Below are 20,360 nucleotides of genomic sequence, written 5' to 3'. Positions count from 1 at the left end.
CTTGTTTTCTTATGTCTCTAGTGAAAGAGCTAGGAGTAATGGCTGGAGGTGGCCTAGAGAAAGATTTAGGCTTTGGGTCTTCAAAAACTTGTTAATAATTAGAGCTATCCACAAGTGAAACGAACTGCCTTGGGGACTGGGTAGAGCATGCTTTGCTAGCTGAAAATCATGTAGGAAAGATTGTATGATCACTTTATGGCGTGAGTTGGAATGGAGATGCCGTTTCCCATTTAAAAACCTTCACATGTTTTCATCCTCCTCTTTAACGATGTGCCTTTTGCTCCTCCGACTTGTCAAATAATGTAAATAAGCAATTGGCAGACTAGTCAAGCATGAAATAAATATAAATTTTAAAAGATGGTCCATCAAAATAAAATTTGTGAATGTGGAAATAATAGGCATCCACAAAAGGCAGTGTGCTAGATGGCTGCTGAGGTTCTTCTAAGTGGGAGATTCTACAAAAGGGCTCTCAGGATCATGACCATGTAATCCTTTGTGTGGATGAAGATGAGTGCCTCAGTGTCCCTCCCCAGAAGGTGAAAACACGGGGCAGTTTTGTCTGCATGTATTGGCTTGGTCCACTGGCATTCACAGAGGAGACCCAGGCAGGATGGGAGGCTTGTCTTCAAGGATTTGTAGAAATGCCACAAAGAGCAATTTGACTTGTTCCATTTGCCCCTAAATTGCAGAAACCAGAACACTGGTGGATCTTAAAAAGAAGGAAATTTAGATTTGGTATCTGAAGAAGCCCCCTTACAATCTGCACCGTCCCAAAGCACAACCGTCTCACATGAAATACAATGCCATTGGAGCTTGACTACTTCTCAGGAATGTCATAGGGAGAAATAATTGAAGAAGTCTCTTCCAGTTATGAAATTACATGTTTCCTTACAACTTATTCTTTTTTTAACGCTTACCTTCTGTCTTAGAATCAACCAATACTATGTATTGGTTCCAAAACAGAAGAGTGGTAAGGGCTGGGCAATGGGGGGTCAAGTGACTTGTCCAGAGGCACACAGCTAGGAAATAGCTCAGGTCAGATTTGAGCCCTGGACCTCCTGTCAGCAGGGCTGGCTCTCAATCCACTGAGCCACCCAGCTACTCCCTTAAAACGTTTTTAATATACTTTTTACCATCCGGGTTAACCTAACTGTCCTGTTTATAACATTTATAACATATATGTTTGTATAACAAATATAAAAAAACATATTATAAGTATTTGTAGGCTTAGGAGAAAGGAGCACAATAGAAGAAGAGAGTGATTATGCATGAGAATGAAACATCAAAGCACAATGATCTTGGAAAGTGGGAATAGTATTGAGGTAATTGGAGAAGAAGTTGCCTTTGGGGAAGGCTCACTCCTCTAAGGTTGGAGGAGAAGAAGAGAGGCCAGGGTCTCTAGAGAGTTATAACATTGGATGGGGAGTTAAGGTCCCCTTGATCTTTTCAATAACGTAGGAGGTAAGAATTCCTCCTGACAGCGAGGGAGAAGGGATAGAGTTGAGGAGAGAAGAGAAAGCTTGACAAGCCATGGTGGAAGCATGGTAGTGATTCAATAAAGGAAGAGAAAAGGAGGAGCTATCAGCTAGTTGGGGTAAGTATCATTCAGCAGTCTAAGAGCAGCCATGGCTCTTTCTTTTCCCTTTCTCCTTAAAATCCCCTGATTTTTAAAAGCTCAGTTTGGGGAACATCTTCTGTGCAAAGTCTATCCTGATCCACTCAGGTATGCAGGTACGATCATAGCCAGGAGCACTGCTAGACTTGATGCTCAGCCTGTCTGAGGAAAGAACTTCATCGTCATGGGATGAGCCAGCTGTTGAAGGAACAACACTGTGTCTTCACCTGCAGGTCATAGGCTTACCAGCCACAGCCCCCAGCATCAACCATGGAGAGAGTAGCAGATGCTGTAGATAAGATAACCCCAAAATAAATCCAATAGTTTAGTTCCAGTGGGAGACTAGAAAAGCTGTGATTCTCTACTGCAAACTTACTAACTACATTATCCTGAGTAAAAGATGACTACTAGTAGGCTGGATTTTTGGTGACTGTGAATGTAGCTGTACAATTGAGGAACTGATGGAAGTTTGATTTCTGGTGGGGAACAACTAGGCCTTGATGTTCCTTGGGAGATGGGCTTAGCAGAAGGCCCGCCAATGATATTAGCAGAAGACATCTGCAACTCTACTGAATCACAAGTGTAAGTTGTACTTGCATATACATATACGCTCAGAGTCCTTGTATGCCTTGGGTGTGCTCTCCTTCATGCAGACATGTGCATTCCTTGTTTGTGTATGCCCCACATAAGATCCTTTTAAGTCCACTCTCCCCACTGAAGGCTTGCTTATTTATTGAAGAAGAAACTTAGTGTTTATGGGGAGAATGTTCTGTTGTTACTTTTATTGCTACACTATTTCATTAAATGCCTTTTCTGGGAACTAGTTTTAATATTCGGTTGTCTAATAAAAATAAACACATCAGTAGGGCCATGTGAGCTGTGGTTGGGAGAGGATTCTGACCTACAATATACCTGAAACTTGGTATAGCATTTTTCTCAAGCCTAGGGATCAACTACATCTCAGATGTCACTTACTTACTTAAGAAATTGAATTATTTTTCTAGTAGAATGTAAGCTCCTTGAAGTTAGAGATTATGTTTTATTTTTGTATTTTCAGGACATAATACCCAGGGACAATAATGCATACAGTAGATACTTGATAAATACTTGGTGAATTGAATTATTAAAAAATGACAAGAAATAGGGGATAGAGTAAGAAAGATAGAAACACACACAGAGAGAGCCAGGAATAGATAGATAGATTAGATAGATAGATAGATAGATGAAAGATGGATGGATAGAGATAGATAGATTGATAGGTAGATGGATAGATAGATGAATGGATAAATAGATGGATAGATGGATAGAGATGGATGGATGGATGGATGGATAGAGATAGATAGATGGATGGATAGATAGATTAATAGAGAGATTGATAGAGATATAGATAGATGGACAGATAGATGGATGGATGGATGGATGAATAGATATAGATGGATAGATGGATAGATGGATAGATAGAGGGATGGATGGATGCATGGATGGATGGATGGATGGATAGAAATAGATAGATAAGTAGATTGATAGAAAGGTAGAGAGGTAGATAGATGGATGGACAGATGGACAGACAGACAGATGGATGGATAGATAGAAAGATGGATAGATAGATCAATTAATAGATAATTAGATAGCTAGATAGCTAGCTGGATAGATGGATAGATGGATAGATAGATGGATGGATGAATGGATGTAAATAGATAGATTAATAGAGAGAGATAAATTAGTAGATAGAGAGATAGATAATAGATAGATGAATGGACAGATGGATAGATAGATAGATAGATAGATAGATAGATAGATAGATAGATAGAAGCAAAGACACAGAGAGAGCAAAAGGGAGAGAGAGGATTAGGGGATGGAGGCAAGGTGGCAGAATATCTAGCAGATAAGCCACAAATAGCAAGAATGGACTCCAAAAAAATGGTTATTGAGTGGTGTCCATGGAGCTGGATTTTGGGTGTGGCAAGAGTATCTTGACCTTATCCCTGGGCTTTGATAGATTGGGCATTTTAACAAGTAACCTTCTAATGCTAATATACATATTAAGAATTTTGGAAAATCTTTCCTAATTTTCAAGTTGAATTGGGAGCATTTGCTACAGAAAATAATTCCTCTGTCTCCCAAGAGCTGGAGCTGTAGACTGTTTTCATTGGTCAGTAATAAAGCTTGCCAGTTGAAAGTCAATTTCTTCTTGGTTACTAATTTTGGAAGCTTATGTTCCTTGGGTTTGTGAGGCTGCCTTTTGGAGAAAGAGGTCTGTGTTAAAGGGAGACAGACTCCAGTTGCACCCCTGGGTTCTTCTCCCTCACAGACTCAATAATGGCGACTAGTATCTTTTGACTTTGGTTTTCATCATGGCATTTCTTTGAAGAAAAGAATCCACCCTAAGGAAAGATGAAGTTACCTCATAGGGAGTAGCTCAGCCTTGAGATACCCCTCCCCAACAACACCCCAGTTATCACTCTGGGTAGCTGAGATAGGAGGATTAGGAATTTGGGAAGAGGGCCTCAATGCTTCTTTTCCTTCTGAGACATCATCCTAAAAGAATGCTCTGGTTGACCCTACATACCATACCTTGTACATTTATAGAGTCATAATTAAGAGAAGTCATGGGTCCAACAGATTGATTTATGAGCTCTGGGTTTATTTGAGCATTTGTGGTCAGAATCAGGGGCCAATGACGTGGTTGCACAGTTCAGTTTTCCCCCCCTTTTTTAATTCTTGAAGGTCTTTGAGTTCTTAGAAGGAAAATGATTATCTTAATTCCTTTGGCAAAGTTATTTGATTCTCTGCATGGTAACTCTATTCTAATCGTCTCTTAATGCCTCTGTTTTTCTTTCTATCTACTCCAATAGGTCCCAAACTTCATTGCTGTAGCTACTTCCTTCTCTGGGTCCAAGACATAATATTTGTATCTTTTAGTTTGGTGCAAGTTGTGTTCATATCCTTCATTATGTCCCTAATAGAAGATGCTTTGGGTATGCTTGAGGACTTCCAATAGGCATTTATACAAACCTATTAGTGTAGGTAGGGAATGCCATAGTGCATAGACGGCCATGTCTAGGGTCAGGAGTGTATATCTGAGTTCAAATCTGTCCTCATACACTTACTAGCTGTGTGACCCTGTCACTTTACCCTGTCTACCTCAGTTTCTCATCTCTCAAATGAGCCGGAGGAGTAAATGGTAAGCCACTCCAGTATCTTTGCCAAGAAAACCCCAAATGAGGTCACAAAGAGTCTGGCACAACTGAATAACAACAAAGAGCCTACTGTGTGCCAGGCTCTGTGCCAAGTACTGATCTCACAAAAAATGACAAAACAAAACTAGACAAAATGAAACAATTAAACAATCAAGCAATTGCTACAACAACAACCAAAAAGCATTCCCTGCTTCTTCTAGTTATTTAGCATGATAGAGAAGAAAGAAGATGAAATTTTGCAGTCAGAAGTCCTGGGTTCAATTCTACCTCATGTGCTTGGGTTTTAATAACACAGTTACTTTGTCAGTGACTTTGAGACAATAACCTAACATGTATAAGCCTTGGTTTCCTCATCTGTAAAGGTTGGGTTCTATGCATTGTCCACTTTTTCCAGCTTTTGATGGATTAAATCTGGATATGTTGTTGATGAGAACACTGACTAAAGTTTTAGCAAAATCTAGGCTTTGAACATAATTTCTTTTAGAACTTCCTCCCTCCATACCCTACAAATACTTTTATTGGATTTGTATATTAGATCTCCTAAAAATCATTGTTTTAAAACAATGAATGTTGTTTCCCTAGTTGTTGTCACTACCAAAATAAAAATGTTATCTCAGCTTGTACATGGTGGTCCTGGGGTACCATTCTGCACAAACCATGTGACCCGGCTTTTCACTGTTCTCCTTTAACTTTCTCATTAGCTAGCTTATCTTACAATCCTGACCTTTGGCATCTTGACATGTGTTCAGCATGTCCTTGTGATCCATGATGCTTTTTCTTGGCGTAATTCATTTAGAGACCATGTACTTTAGGGAGACTTGAGCAGGGCTGGGAGTCTGGAATTCAGTCCACGTTTGACAAATAGTTTTAAAATTATTTACTCCATGTACATGGTACTATGCTAGATGCTGGGAATACATACATTAAAACAAGAGATTTCCTTTTAGCAATGAGATTCCATCATATCGAGGGGAGACAATATATACTCAAGGATACAAATATAAAGTAATGCCAAATAAGTTCAAGAGGGAGCAAAGCTAATGCTAGATAAGAAACGGAGAGAAGGAAACAAAGATTTATTAAGGATCTATTATGTTCTGGGCATTGTACCAACTATTCTACAAATATTGCTTCATTTGATCCTCATATCAACCCTTGTAGAAATATGCTATTATTATCCCCATTTTACAGTTGAGGAGACTAAGGCATAAAGAGGTTAAGTGTTTTGCCAAGGATAATATAGCTAGTGAGAGCCTGAAGCAAGATTTGAACCCAGATCTTCCTGGTTCTGGGTCCAGTGCTCTATTCACTGAGCCACCTAGCTACTTATGTACTAGTGCCATGATACTGGAAAAAATCCCCCACCTCTGTTTCACAAGTGACCCTCTAAGATTTATCTACTAAACTGTAGATGTTACTGGAGGGAAGTATCATAACAATGAAATCATGAACCCTTGATATATATGTGTAAAAGGTTAATGTGTGGCTCATTTAGCCCCAAGAGTTGTAGTTATCCCAGGGGAATAATTGAACCTAGTTTTAACTGTTCTTTAAAATTTTTTAATAATGTATGTTTTTATTCTACTTCATCCATTTCCACTCTCTAGTTATTGAAATAGTACAAAGAATGGGCTTTGATCTTTGATATTCTGTGATATTAAAACATTATCGCACTCCTGGAATTCACAAGTGTTAATTATGCTTTTCTCAGACATATGAAGGACCAAAATAAGAAAGTGGCAAACCTTAAGCACAATCAACAACTGGAAAAAAAGAAGAATGCCCAGTTATTGGAAGAAGTTCGGAGGAGAGAGGATAACATGACCGATAACTCCCAGCATTTACAGGTAAGCTTGTTCAACAGTTCTCAAAATTGACCATAAAAACTTTTGTCTTTGGATGTTGGCATTACTGGCCTGATGATAACCCAGAATTGAGTCTCATTAAATCTTATTCTGTTGAAACCAGCATGTGTCAAATGTGATCCCATTAAAGCTAATTTGTAAAATGGTGCCAAGAAAAGCAAAAATACAAAAACTTAACCCCATCGTTTTATCTTTAAAGGAAGAGAAAGATGAACACTTTTACCTCTGCCTGCCAGTTCATTATCATCCCTACCTTAATCAAATAAAATGGGAAATGGAAATATGTTTTTAATTTCCCTAAGGACCTTTGCTTTCAAATATGGTTCTCCAATTTGGTTCCATTATGCATCTTTTCTCAGTAGGGATCTATATAAAGATTGATGAAACTGTTAAAAATCCCATTCTTAATATTTTTGTTTAGATATTAAGATTGATGGGAATTGTGCTTTATCCTTGTATGATGGAAATCCCCATTGTGGGAAGCATGTTTCCCAGAAAAACCAGAGAGTCCCCAGCAACACAGAACACATTTGGGGAAAGAAAAGCATCTATAACCTTGTGCTCATTAAAATAGTATAGCTAGAAGACAAGCCAACTCAGTTTAATAGAACAAGCATTTATTATGTGCCTTTTGTGTGCCAGGCAAGAGCGAATATTCCATATAAGGGTTTGCTACAATGTATGCGTAAGTGGAGGCCACCATGCGTGACTTTGGTTCCAGGTCATATTAAATTCCATATTAAAAGCGTTCACATATATAAACAGTGTTTCAGTGTTCAGAAAGGAATTTTATAACTTTTCCATTTTCCCTTCACAATAATCCTGATGAGATAGCTAGCTACTCCTTGGACTGCCTGTTGGCTGTCCCATCAGTCCTTGAGCTAATCCTGATGGTGAGAACCATGTATTTGCCTTTCTTTTTTCCCTACCCCTGTCAAATGGGCAGAATAATTGTTATACTCTCTAGTCTACTTCATGAGGTTATTGGGATGAAAGAACAGTGTAAGTGTTAATATATTCTAGATAGGAGAGTTATAATCATACTTATGATCCCTTCCATTCACTGATGATGAAATAAGATTTAACTGAGAATTGCTACCAAAATCCAAGCTCATGTTGTGCCTAAAACAGGTGAGAACTTCTAGGACATTTTCCCCTCTATGGAGAAACCCATGGTAGAGGAGATTTTCTATGCAAGTGTAATAATTATCCCCCCCCCTTCTGTCTCAACTTCTATGGACCACAGGTGAATCAGTTGTTATAAGATTTGTTCTTTTAAAAATGGTTGGTAGGGGCAGCTAGGTAGCAGAGTGTATAGAATGCCAGGACTGAAGTTAGGAGGTCCTGGGTTCGAATTTGGACTCAGATACTTCCTAGCTATGTGCCATTTAATCCCAATTGCCTAGCCCTTGTTGCTCTAGTGTCTTAGACTTCATATTAAGCCAGAAGGTAAAGTTTTTAAAAAAATGATCTATGGTAGCTGCTTTAATTATGCTTTTAAATTTAATTGTTTAAAATTAAGTTTAATTAAATTTGTCCATATCTACATTTATATCTGTGTCTGTGTCTATGTCTAGATCTTTGTTTCTGTTATCTGTGTCTGTGTCTATGCTTAGATCTTTGTATCTGTATCTATATCTATATCTGTGTCTGTATCTATGCTCATATCTATGTCTATATCTGTGTCTGACTAGACCTTTATATCTGTATCTATGTCTATATCTGTGTCTGTATCTGTGTTCATATCTATGTCTATATCTGTCTGTGTTTATGTTTAGATTTTTGTATCTGTATCTATGTATATATCTATGTCTGTGTTCATATCTACATCTATATCTATGTCTGTGTTTATGTCTAGATCTTTGTATCTGTATCTATGTATATATCTGTGTGTATCTGTGTTCATATCTGTGTCTATATTGAGGTATTTGCTTCTATATCTATGTCTTTATCTCCTTCCATGTCCATTTCTGGCTCTTAGTGTATGTATCTGTATCTATGTCTCTGCCTATGTCAATGTCTTTCCACTGTTTAAATTCTATTCTACTAGCGTGGAGGTGACTTTAGATTCTCTGAAGTGATATGAGGAGAATACAAGTCTACTAACATTTTACCAGCTGAAAAAATTCTAAGTAATAGTGTGTCCATATACTGAACTCCTATCATGTGAGAACAAGGCTCTTCAGGAATGTACTTTTGCTCCCAAGTGATGAATTTTTAGGCTGTATATGGAATGTGGAGCAGCCATGATCTCTATCAATGACAGGTAAATCCACACAGATAAAATCATATATCTTATGAAGTATCAATATGTGTTCTTTTTTTCTCAGTTGTATCTGACTCTTTGTGAGCCCATTTGGGATTTTTTTGGCAGAGATACTGGAGTGGCTCATCATTTCCTTCTCCAGTTGATTTGGCAGATGAGGAAATTGAGGCAAATAGGGTTAAATGTGACATAGCTAGTAAGTGCCTAGAGCCAAATTTAAACTGAAGTCTTCTTGGTGTTCTGTTCATTATCCCCTAGCTTTCTTCCATGTGACAGGTACTTAAACACTTAATGACAGCTATCATTCATCCCTTTTTCTTTGCAAATCACCCTTGTTTCCTTAAGGTGATCAACAGCATGAACTCAAGTTCCTTTACCAATGTGATTAATTATTTCAGTGCAGTTCTATTAATTTATTTCTTAATGACTTGGAAGACAGAACCACAGTTCAATGGCACTTGCCATTTCTTGGTCCACGAAGAGATTTTCCTCATTTATATACCAAGCATATCAATAATTCTTATTTTACAGCCCTTTCAGTTTTATATTTCCCTTAGAGTAGTTCTCTGTGGAAGGCAGGTAGTCAAATATCAGTTATCATCTCCATTTTATGCTCTGACTCACTGTCCCGGAGCACAGCTGGCTTCATCATCCCATGGTGCTTTAGGGGTAGCCTTGAGGTGTTGGAGGTATCCCATATCTAATACTATTGGCTCAGGCCCCCATTCTGATGTTCCCTTTCATTATTAACCACCAGTACTTAACTCTGCAGTTCCAGTTAAAATCAGTTAGATTATGCAAAGTGCTATTTACTACAAAGGGACAGAAAAGCAGAAGTTGCGAACCTTTCCCCCCAACACGGGGGAGCACACCTCTCCCTATACCACCTCAGTATTGAGGGAATTAGCCTCAACCTAACGAACTTTCTACAATGACTGCCAAGTTTATTTCCCAAAATCGTGCAGCTTCTGGATGACTCGACATCTCAGCTCTGTTGGTCTGGTGTCTGAAGATCATTCCTTGTGGCCTTAATGCTTGCCACGATGGTGACAAATCTTGACATGAATTCTGCTCTTGGGACCTCTCCTGATTGCTCTCTTTCCTGACTTTTCATGGCGTACGAGGTCATGGCCATCTCAAATCTTCTTCACCTAAAGCAGAGCAGAAGATACTCAAAAAGGCCTTTTCCATGTTGCCCTTGGCCTGGGATGGCTTGAGGCCCTTCTCTTCATAGTCTTGTCTCTAGAACTCAGCCTGGTTGGAAAAAATAGAAAAGACTGACCAAAGGATTGGCCCCAACTCACTAATGCCTCTTGAATGTACCCCACTTCTGGATGCTTGCCCATTCCCAAATCCACCCATCCATCATGTGGTTAACAGACCAGAACCAGTTGCAGTCTGTCTGTGCATGGTCCCTTTTAGGGAGCGAGATGGAAGCTGGCTCCCCATTGTCTTCCAAGTGGGGGAGGCCTCAGTCCCCCCATTATACACAAATGGAAATAAGAAGCTTTGGGGAGTTAAAGGACTCACTCATCAGAAGCTATGTGGTCAGTGAGTACAAGACCTAGAATTTGAACCCAGGTCTGCTGGCTGCACTGCTTGGCTGTGTCTTTCTTAATCATAGTTCAGATCGATCCAGCACTTCCCGATTTACAAAGCACTCTTCAAACTTCATTTTCATGACTGAAATTGAATGCATTTTTTTCATGCTTTAGAAATGGCCCTCTGAATAAACAAGCTCTCTCGAAGACCACATGGGAAACTTTGTAGTTTTTGGCATAAGTTTTCCTTGGGCAGTCGATTGAGTTAATGAGCTAACATCTGAAGAGATGTAAAAGCCAATATTCCAGGCCAGCTTTTTGTTTGGTGTCTGCAGAATTCTATTGAATTTATTGCCTGAAAACAAAAGTGGGCTCTCGCATGCTTCCGTTTCCCGATGATCGGGTCCTGGGGGGCTGTAAAGTTTCTTCTCAGTGAGCAGTTAAACTAGAATGTGATGGGTTAGAAAACAAGCAAGAATGCCTATGTAGGCCTAGAATTTCCACGGAAAGGTGCAGCCTGCCAGAAAGAAAGCCTGGGCTTTCCCAGTTGCCATGTGCCCAACCCTAGACCCAGCACTGGGCCATCGAGGTGTTCCCTTCTCTGTTTCTCCGCCACCCTCCTTCGAGGGCGAGCGGGCCAGGCGAGGAGCTGTAACTAATGACATCAGCCACAAGAATGCGTAGCTTTCAGCAAAATATGTAGTTCATTATGGATTTCACAAGGCTCACCAAGTCGCTGCTTTGCAAAGGAAGCAAGCTTTTCTACAGCAGTAGTCGCCATGTCAAAGTGTCCAGCTCTGTGTCGACCCCCTCGCACCCAGGCTCCGTATCCCAGCCATTTACAGACTGACTTGCTTCCGCCTCACAGCATCTCTTGCCTCTATTCTCTCCTCTCCACCTTCCTCACCTCTCCTTGTCTCAGCTTGGCTGCCTCAGTAGCCTTCACATCGGTCTCCCCGCTTTCCTTCTCTCCCCTCTTCAGGCTACCCTCCATGCGGCTGCCAAAGCGGTCCTGAGCTTATCACTGTCCAACCCAGGAGGGATAAACCCTGCAATCCTTGGTTTGCCATTTAAAGTTGCGCCCAAGTGACCTGCCTCCTCTTCCCGCCTCCATCCGTAGAGCATCTTCCTCCGATCTAGCCTCACTGGCCTTCTTGTCTTCACAAGTACATGACCTTCCATCTCCTGAATAGATCGATAAAGCACACCCAGAAGGCGTCTTTTTAAAAAGTTTAGACACTGATTGTATCCCTTGTTTTCAGCGTGTGGTTTTTTGTCTTTTTGTCAATGGTTCCTTTTAGTCAATTCAAGGTAATCTGAATTTCTATTAATTTCTGCCATGCGTGGAGGGCAGTTTAATTGAGTTTTGCTCTTGTTGTTCATGATCTAACAAGTTTTTCAGAACATTCCGGGCCATGGACTTTGGAACAGAGGATTAAAAACAAAATCTGTGTTGTAAATAATATGACTGTGCGGGGAGTTCCCCCCCAGCCCTTCTCTCCCTTCCTCTTACACTTGAGCTTGTTTTTCCAAATGTGCAGGGACTGCATATTTCTTCTGAGAAGCGGCCTCCACTTTTTCCTGAGGATTTGTGACTTAATCCCAGGCTGCACCCCATGGGTGTAGCCCCCTCACGCAAACACTGCCTATTTCTCTGAAAATCAAGGGTCTCCCCTTGTTCAGGCTCTGGCTGATCTGCAGCTGAGCTCCTCCTCCCAGAGGGAGAATCGGGCTCAGGATTCTTTCTGTATGGCTTTCAGGTTGCACCCCATCAGTGAACCTTCAGCTACCACAGTAGAAGTAAGTGTTTAAGTTGGAAAAGGCCACATATTTGTAAAATGAAATCATCATTGCTGTAGGGCAAAGGAGTGATAGTTCTCTATGACAAATGGGCGGCCAAGAGAGGGACTTCGGTGAAAATGGTCTCTGCACCTTCTTCATTTGTCTCTATAAAAATCTTGAGGTTCTTAACTTGCATTATTACATTTATTTGAAAACAATCTGCGAGACAGTGTTGCCTAGTGGATAGACTCATGCTGCCTTTGAAGCTAAAAAAAATCTGGGTTCAAATTCTTCTCCATATACTGGTTAGGTGATTCTGGGTGAATGTCTGTGTTCTGGGGAACTAAATTAAGTTGAAGAGAAGGTGCTGATTTGCAATGGGAGAGGGAGTCCCTTCACTCCAGAGTGCCCAATGCCAAGGAAATTAAGGTTTCACTCTCCATTCCTTTGTAAATAGGTCACTGGACTTGTCCTATTTCTTATTCATGTTCTATTCCAACCTCCACATAGCTGTTGAGATGGTATTCCTAGCCACAGGTCTTTCTTTTTTCTTTTAAAAAAAACATTATTTTTTTAACATTCTTTATGTGATAGAGGCATGAAGAGAGAGGCCAGCTCAACTGCCTCTCCTCCTGGGAACATTCTATTTGGAACCTTCTTCTTGATTGACAGACAGGTCCCCAGCCTTGACTCTTGCATCTTGGCTTCTCCTGCAAAACCTCTCTCTCTTCATGTCTCTATCACAGTTAAAAAATTTCTTTTTGAGTTCCAAATTCTCCTTTTCCCTGATCTGTTAATTTATACATGTTAAATCATTCAAAACATATTTCCATATTAGCCGTATTTTAAAAAAGGAAAAAAAAATAATGTGAGAACATTGTACTTCCATTTGCACTCAGAGTTCTTTGGGGGAGAATGGAATTTTTCATCATGGGTCCTTTGGATATTTCTCAGGTCATTGACTTGATCAGAGTATCATTCTGCCATTCACAGTTCATTATTGTACAATATTGCTCTTCTCCTGTTTCTGCTCACTTTACTCTGCATCAGTTCATATAACTCTTCCCAGGTTTTTCTGAAGCCATTTCTTCTTCTTTTTAAATAAGATATTTCCTTTTCCAATTACATGTGATAACAGTTTTCCACTTACATTTTCTGAAATTATAAGGTCTAAAAATATCTCCCTCCTTCCCTCCCTTCACTTGGAGAAAGTAAGTGATCTATTCAGTGTTGTACATGTAAAATATACTTCAATTCTGGTCACTGTCATACGAGAGTAATCATATAAAACCAACCCCTCCCCCGAAATAAAACCATAAATAAACTAATGTGAAAAATAGTCTGCTTTGATCTGCATTCCAGCCCCAACAGTTCTTTCTCTGGAGGTGGGCAGCATTCTTTGTCCCGAGTCCTTCAGAATTCTCCTAGATCATTGTAGTGCTGAGAGTAACTGAGTCTTTCACAATTGATCATCCTACGATACTGCTGTTACCACACAAAATGTTCTCTTGGTTCTGCTTATTTTCCTCTGTATCAGTCCATGAAGGGCTTTCCAGCTTTTTCTGAAATCATCCTGTTCATCATTTCTTATAGCACAACAGTATTCCATCACCAACATAACTACAATTTCTTCAGCCATTCCCAATTGAGGGACATCTCCTCACCTTCTTATTCTTTGCCTCCACAAAAAGAACTGCTACAAATATTTTTGTACAAATTGAACTTCCTCCTTTTTCTTTGATTTCCTTGGGTGTATCCCAGGTTTTATCATCAGCGATTTAACCTGTGTTAAGTGTTTGCCAACTTGAAGCACTCTATAAATGCTAGCTGTTATTATTATTATTGTTGTGACAATAGTAATTATTGTTGTTGCGATGATGCTGATGCTGTGTAAAGATTAAAATTTAGGGGAGACTGAGGCAGGTAGAAATTAGTTTCTCTCTGCAAGGAGTATTATATTTTTTTAGAGGTTTATTAAAAGTTAAGGATTAAAGAAAAGACAGGATAAGAAACACGTGGTGCCTAGACCATAGAGGCCTAGACAAGACCTCACCTACATTATGGAAAGAGCCACGTCTGTCCCAAAATGGAAGTCCAAGAGTGAGAGAGCTCAAAAGCCTTTGCATTCAGCTTAAGTACCTTCTCGATCTTGCCCACCTCAGAATTCCGTGAAATTACAAAGCATTTTGGGGAAGTGGAGCAAGGACTTGTGGGGATTAAAGTCCAGAGTTCAAAATCTCAACTTTACAGCTGATGATGCCGCTCTCCTACCTAGAAGCCTTCATCAACTCCTTACTCCTCTAAGATAAAAGACTTAGTCAAGAATTGAACATCTTGCTCAATTTGATTTCTACCTCCCCCTTTTGTCTCATGTTTCCCTTTATCCTTCCTGTTTCAGGATCTGTGCCTGTCTCTCCATCTCCCACCTCATCTGAGATGCCCTTCCTCCTTGTTCTGACCTCAGGGAATCCCCGACTTCTTTCCAAACACACCTCAGATGCCACCCTGCCCATTAGACCCTTCCTGACCCCTCTTGTTATTGGTGGTCTCTTCCTCTTGACATTCCTTGTATCCATTCATCTGCATGCATTTTGTCACCCAACAGTACAAGATAGATATTCTCAAATCAAAACAACCAATATGAAGTGCTCCCTGTTGATGCTAAACATGGAGGTGGCCACTGAAGATACAAAGGCACTAATTCAATGGTCCCTCCTTTCGAGAGCCTTCGTTTCACCTAGAGGAACAACATTTCACCCGATAAATAAGGAGAAAGTAATTCTAAGAGTGAGCGAATGTCACTAACTAGGGGGCTTGGGAAAGGCTTTGTCTTATAGGTCATTCCTGAGTTGTACGTTGAAGGGAGTTTGGAACTGTGGGAGGTAGAGATGGGGAGGGGATGTGCTTCCAAAGCCAGGGCCATCTGTGTAAAGGGATGGAGCTGGGATTGAAATGGGACGCCATATATAGGGATGCCACAGGCCAATTTGTCTTGAACAGAGCACATAAGGAGAAGCATTTGTGAAAATGGTAGCAATGAAGGAAGGGCAACACTGGCATTTTTATGTTTCACTGGCCTCCACTTATTGTCGTCTGTTGTCCATTATTGTTAAATAATGTCCTAGACAGACTCCAAGGCCTAGAGTCCGACGTGGCCTCTGATACTTGCTAGCTCTGGGCCAGTCACTTCACTTCTGTCATTGCAGGGATCAAAGAGATCATGTTTGCCAAGGCTTGGCACAGTGCCCACACATAGTAGGAGCTTCATCAATGACTCCTGGGTCTCGTCCATCAGGCCACAGGACAGGATAAAGTAAGGAATCTTTCCCAGAAGCTGTGTGTCTGTCCTGGCTGATTAGTCACCACTTTCCCTCATAGAGAAGACTTGGGCCACTTGATGCTTCCCTTTGGGTGACATCCTCACTCCCACCTCTGTTCCTTTCCACAGGCTGTGTCTCCCATGCTGGATCACACGTGGAATCATAGATTTAAACTGGAAGTTATCTAGTTAAACCCATCATCCTACAAATGAGGAAACTTGGGCCCAAGGAGGATAAATAACTTATCCAAGGCCAGACATGATAAAAGAATCAGGATCCCACCCAAGTCCAGGCCTCTCTCCATTGAGCTACCACTAAATGTTCTCCTTCCAAATCTCTGCTTCTTATAACTCTCAGCTCTCTTGACCACTTGGCTCCAACGGATCCTCCTCAAAGTAGGCTTTCCCTGTATTTTCCCATTGGTAGGACTCCCAATACCCAAGATTACTTGGAATTTTATTTTCATTGATTTATTTTTGTCTAAGGTATCTCCACCCTTCCAGGATATTTAGCTGTGAGTATTTGTGCTCCTTTTCCATTTTGTTGTTCACTCATGTCTGACTTTTTACAACTCCATTTGGGGTTTTCTTGGAAGATCCTGGAGTGATTTGTCATTTCCTTCTTCAGCTCATTTTACAGATGAGAAAACTGAGGCCACCAAGAAAAAGTGACTTGCCCAACGTCACACAGCTAGGAAGTGTTTGAGGTCAGGTTTGAACTCAGGTTTTTTGGGCACAAGGCATGGCACTGTAGCTACTCACTGCACCATGTAGCTGCTTCTTCCCAGTATTGATACCAATAAATGTTTGTGGCACTCCAGAGGGAACTCCAAGGAAGAATCTAAAAGATTGCTGCATATCTATCTACCTCCTTTATTTGCAGAGGGGTGACAGACAGTGGATGTGAAGCCTGCATATACTTTCAGACATGGTTGATTCACCAGAAACTTTCCCTGAACTGCTTCCCATAAGCCCTTTTATTTTCTCATTTCTTAAGAGATGGCTTAGTAGATGGTGCAATGGCTAAAGAGCCAGTCTGTGAGAAAGAGAGAGAGAGAGAGAGAGAGAGAGACAGACAGACAGACAGACAGACAGACAGACAGACAGACAGAGAGACAGACAGACAGAGAGACAGAGAGAGAGAGAGAGAGAGAGAGAGAGAGAGAGAGAGAGAGAGAGAGAGAGAAAGATGGAGAGAGAGAGAGAGAGAGAGAGAGAGAGAGAGAGAGAGAGAGAGAGAGAGAGAGACAGAGAGAGACAGAGAGAGAGACAGAGAGAAAGAGGAGAGAGATGAAGGCAAAAACAGCTTCTGTACTCACTAACATTTGCCACATTTAATGAATTCCAAAGTTCTGTTCTGCTCTTCTTGATTCGGTTCTGTCCAATCTTACTTCAAACACATTCATTAAGTCTCTTGGGCTTTGGGGATGGGGGGTGCTATGCCTTAGGCTAGATGCTGAAGCTATAAAGACAAAAAAAATATCCCACTCCTTTCAAGCTTACAAGGGACATGGAGAAGAGGGGATTTGGAGAGGGACACCAAACTGTGCATAAATTCCATAACAGTTATTGAAATGGGTTTGCAAGGGTCTGACCCCCCAAATATATGGCAACTAACAGAAAGAAATGGATCTAAAAGCCATTCCACAACAGATAGTCAAGAGATATAAGCAAACAGTTCTCAAACTATGAACAGCCATGTGAGAGAATGATTCCCAAAATAATCATCAATATAAGGAAATGCAAATCAAAACAACCTCCACCCAGAAAATAATGACAAAAGATCGGAATGCTGGCAGCACCCAAGGGTCCTTTTGGTGCAGCTCTGAATGACTTGGTCTAATCTCTCTAGAAAGTAACTTGGAATTGTGTTTCTTCTCCCAGAAAACAAAATTGCTAAAAACGTACACAAAAGGTATAAACTCTTTGAGCTTCAGGCAAAGTTTCAGGCAGAGATTTCTCTGTTAAGCCCATCTCCCAAGAAGGACAATGATAAAAAAGAAGGATCATATCCAAGTAGAACTAAGAACTGAACATCAAGGAGTTGATGTCTAGCACATAGATATGATCATAATACTGACAATGACAACAGCTAACCTTTATAAGGTGCTTACTATGTGGCAGACACTATATTAAATACTTAATTATTATTATTATTATCATTTGATCCTCACAACAGGTAGATACTATTATCATCCCTATGTTACATATGGAGAAACTGAGGCAAGCAAAGGAAAGGGGTATCACAGCCAGTATGTATCTGAGGTCAGACTTAAACTCAGGTCTTCTGACACTATGCCCAGCATTCTTTCCATTGCACCAACTGCTTGCCCCTGGATTAGTGTTATGCTATAAGAAATGATGGGGCAGCTGTGTGGCACAATGCCTGGAATCAGGAAGACTCATTTTACTGAGATCAAATCTGAACTTAAACATTTAACCCCAGATGCAAATCTGACACAGATACTAGCTGTGTGACCCTGAGCAAATCACTTACCCTGATTGCCTCAGTCTCCCTATCTGTAAAATGAACTGGACAAAACAAAACAAAAAAAATAAATAAAAACATATCTCAAGCATTCAGAAAGAAAAAAAATCAAGCATTGAGCAACCATAGTCTGTATCACAAATTATCTAGGAACTACCCCTATTTTTAGAAAAAAAGGAAAAAAACCCCCAAACTTTGGAATCCAGCATTCTAAAAGGCAAAGAATATGTTTGTAACCAAAAATAGTGTGTCCTGCATCAAAGAGTATAATCCTACTGGGGAAAATGAATTTTTTATGGAGTAGAAGATTTCCAAGCATTCTTGTAAGAAAACCAAAGCTGCATAGAAACTTAGAAAGCAAAAGATTCAAGAGAAACAGGAAAAAGATAAGCATGAATAAATAACAATAAAGCAATAAAAAAGGATAAAATGCTTATATTCTAATATGAGTGATAATATACATATTCCCACTGAATTCTGTAATCATCAGATTCATAGAAGAAATCCAGTTAGATAGAGCCACACAGTTGCCATGGGTCATGGCAGCTTGGATCTAGGTCTTCCCAAATCCATTCTCAGTCCTCAGTCACGATGCTACTGACAAATTAATGCAGAATTTCACTTGAGTCTCATTTCTAATGAGCATGATTACTGCCTCTCTAAATTCCAGTGATGAGATATTTTGGAGGGGTGGTGGAATAATCCAGATCCAGAAAGGATTCCATGCTTCTTCCCTAGAAATATGGAGCTGATTTCTTCCAAAGCTCTCGTCCAAGGCCCCATTTGGTGCCCATTTGTCTTCTCTTTCCTGGCTGATTCAGTCTACACTGTTGATGCCAGTGCATTAAGTTACTGGTGAGCTGTCAGGGCCACTTAGACACGTGGCAAGAGAAGCACACAGCCTTCCTGTGTCATCACACACAGATTGCTTTTTGTTGGGTTGCAGGTTTTTGGCTCTGAATGGGTCTTTATGAAAAATTAGAAAACCACGAATTTGAACCCGTAACCAGGTGAACAATATCCTTGAAATGTGGGCCTCCTCCAAGCTTGACCCCAATCAGAAAAGTGCTTGTAAGTTCTCAATGAAATGCCTCTCTTGTAATTTATTTTAATGATGTAGATGTTAGTCATCTAACAAGATTATAATTTTTCTTCTTATCCCCAAGACCAAGATTAGGGCTTCTCTCTCTACTGTGGCCTGGTGGCTATGTAACACCTCCCTTTATAGAGTCATCCCACCAGTGGGTCCCCCATATCTGTCCTGTGAGATCAGGGTGGCCGTCAGTATCCATCAGCTGATTTTTCCTGCTTAGAGATGCTTTGGGATTGTCCTCTCCATCTTCTGTACAGTAAAAGGCTTCTATTATAAGTTTTATCCCAAAAGGTGGATCCCCTCTACCTCTACTTTCCAACATGAGAATTAGGGCTGCATCTTTTTCGTGGAATGATGAAGTGTTGGGTACACAGCGGTATCTCAATAGAGGTTTTGTTGGCAATTTCCATGGTTTCAAAATAATAATAATAATAATAAAAGTACATGTCTAAGGAGTCCTGTAAAGTTTCCAAATGTACCAGGATGAGCAGTAAGTCTCCACAGTGCATGCTACAACTTGGTTAGCCATTGTTGGACATCCCTTCAATTTCCAGTTCTTTGCCACCATAAAGATGGAATACTGCTGCACCATAAGAAAAAATGAACAGGTTACTTCAACAAATATGGAAACACTGACATGGAATTATGAAGAATGACATAGGCAGGACCCAGAACACATCACATACAGCAGCAGAAATGTTGTTTGAAGAATGACTTGTGTGCCTCCACCTCCAGAGAAAGAATGACTAAATAGAAGTAAGCAAGACATTGTCTTCCATATGATCTAGCCTTTTGTCAAAGGATGCCTTTTCTGCAGGGAGGGGAGGGAAGGAGAGAGCTACCTAGCAATTTTAATGTAACAAACAAACAAATCGAATTTAAAGGTTAAAAAAAAAGAGTTAACAAGGAAGAAACTGCCGTGTTCCAGTTATTCTATAAGAAGGCACTGGGGATATAAAGTTTAAAACAAGACAGTGCTTGCCCTCAGGGAGCTTACGTTCTCTTCAACTTTCTGAAAAAAAAAAGACACAAGACACACTTTTAAGTTTAATTTAAATTATTAATATTTCCCCCATCATTTTAAACAAATAAGGCAAACCTCAATTTATAGCATTTGCTAAATTCTGAGGAAGAAGAATGTTCTAGGAAGGTGGGACAGCCAGTAGCAAAAAGGCACATAGGAGGAAGATG

The 20,360-nt window shown here is 40.3% G+C and overlaps 1 protein-coding gene across 10 annotated transcripts in view; it reads left to right on the top strand.

Annotated features, from left to right (window-relative positions):
• The window catches only part of ERC2 (ELKS/RAB6-interacting/CAST family member 2), a 1,021,362-nt gene that overhangs the window by 472,276 nt on the left and 528,726 nt on the right, over positions 1 to 20,360 (top strand). For all 10 annotated transcript variants that reach the window (XM_056804190.1, XM_056804183.1, XM_056804182.1 and 7 more), the window contains one exon: positions 6,527 to 6,662. In XM_056804190.1, coding sequence (XP_056660168.1) covers positions 6,527 to 6,662 — 136 coding nt within the window. The remainder of the gene's footprint in view (positions 1 to 6,526; positions 6,663 to 20,360) is intronic.

Source organism: Monodelphis domestica, chromosome 7 (genome assembly GCF_027887165.1).
Source record: "Monodelphis domestica isolate mMonDom1 chromosome 7, mMonDom1.pri, whole genome shotgun sequence".
NCBI lineage: Eukaryota > Metazoa > Chordata > Mammalia > Didelphimorphia > Didelphidae > Monodelphis > Monodelphis domestica.
The sequence above is the reverse complement of the archived record's forward strand: the minus strand, read 5'-3'. Positions and strand labels throughout refer to the sequence as shown.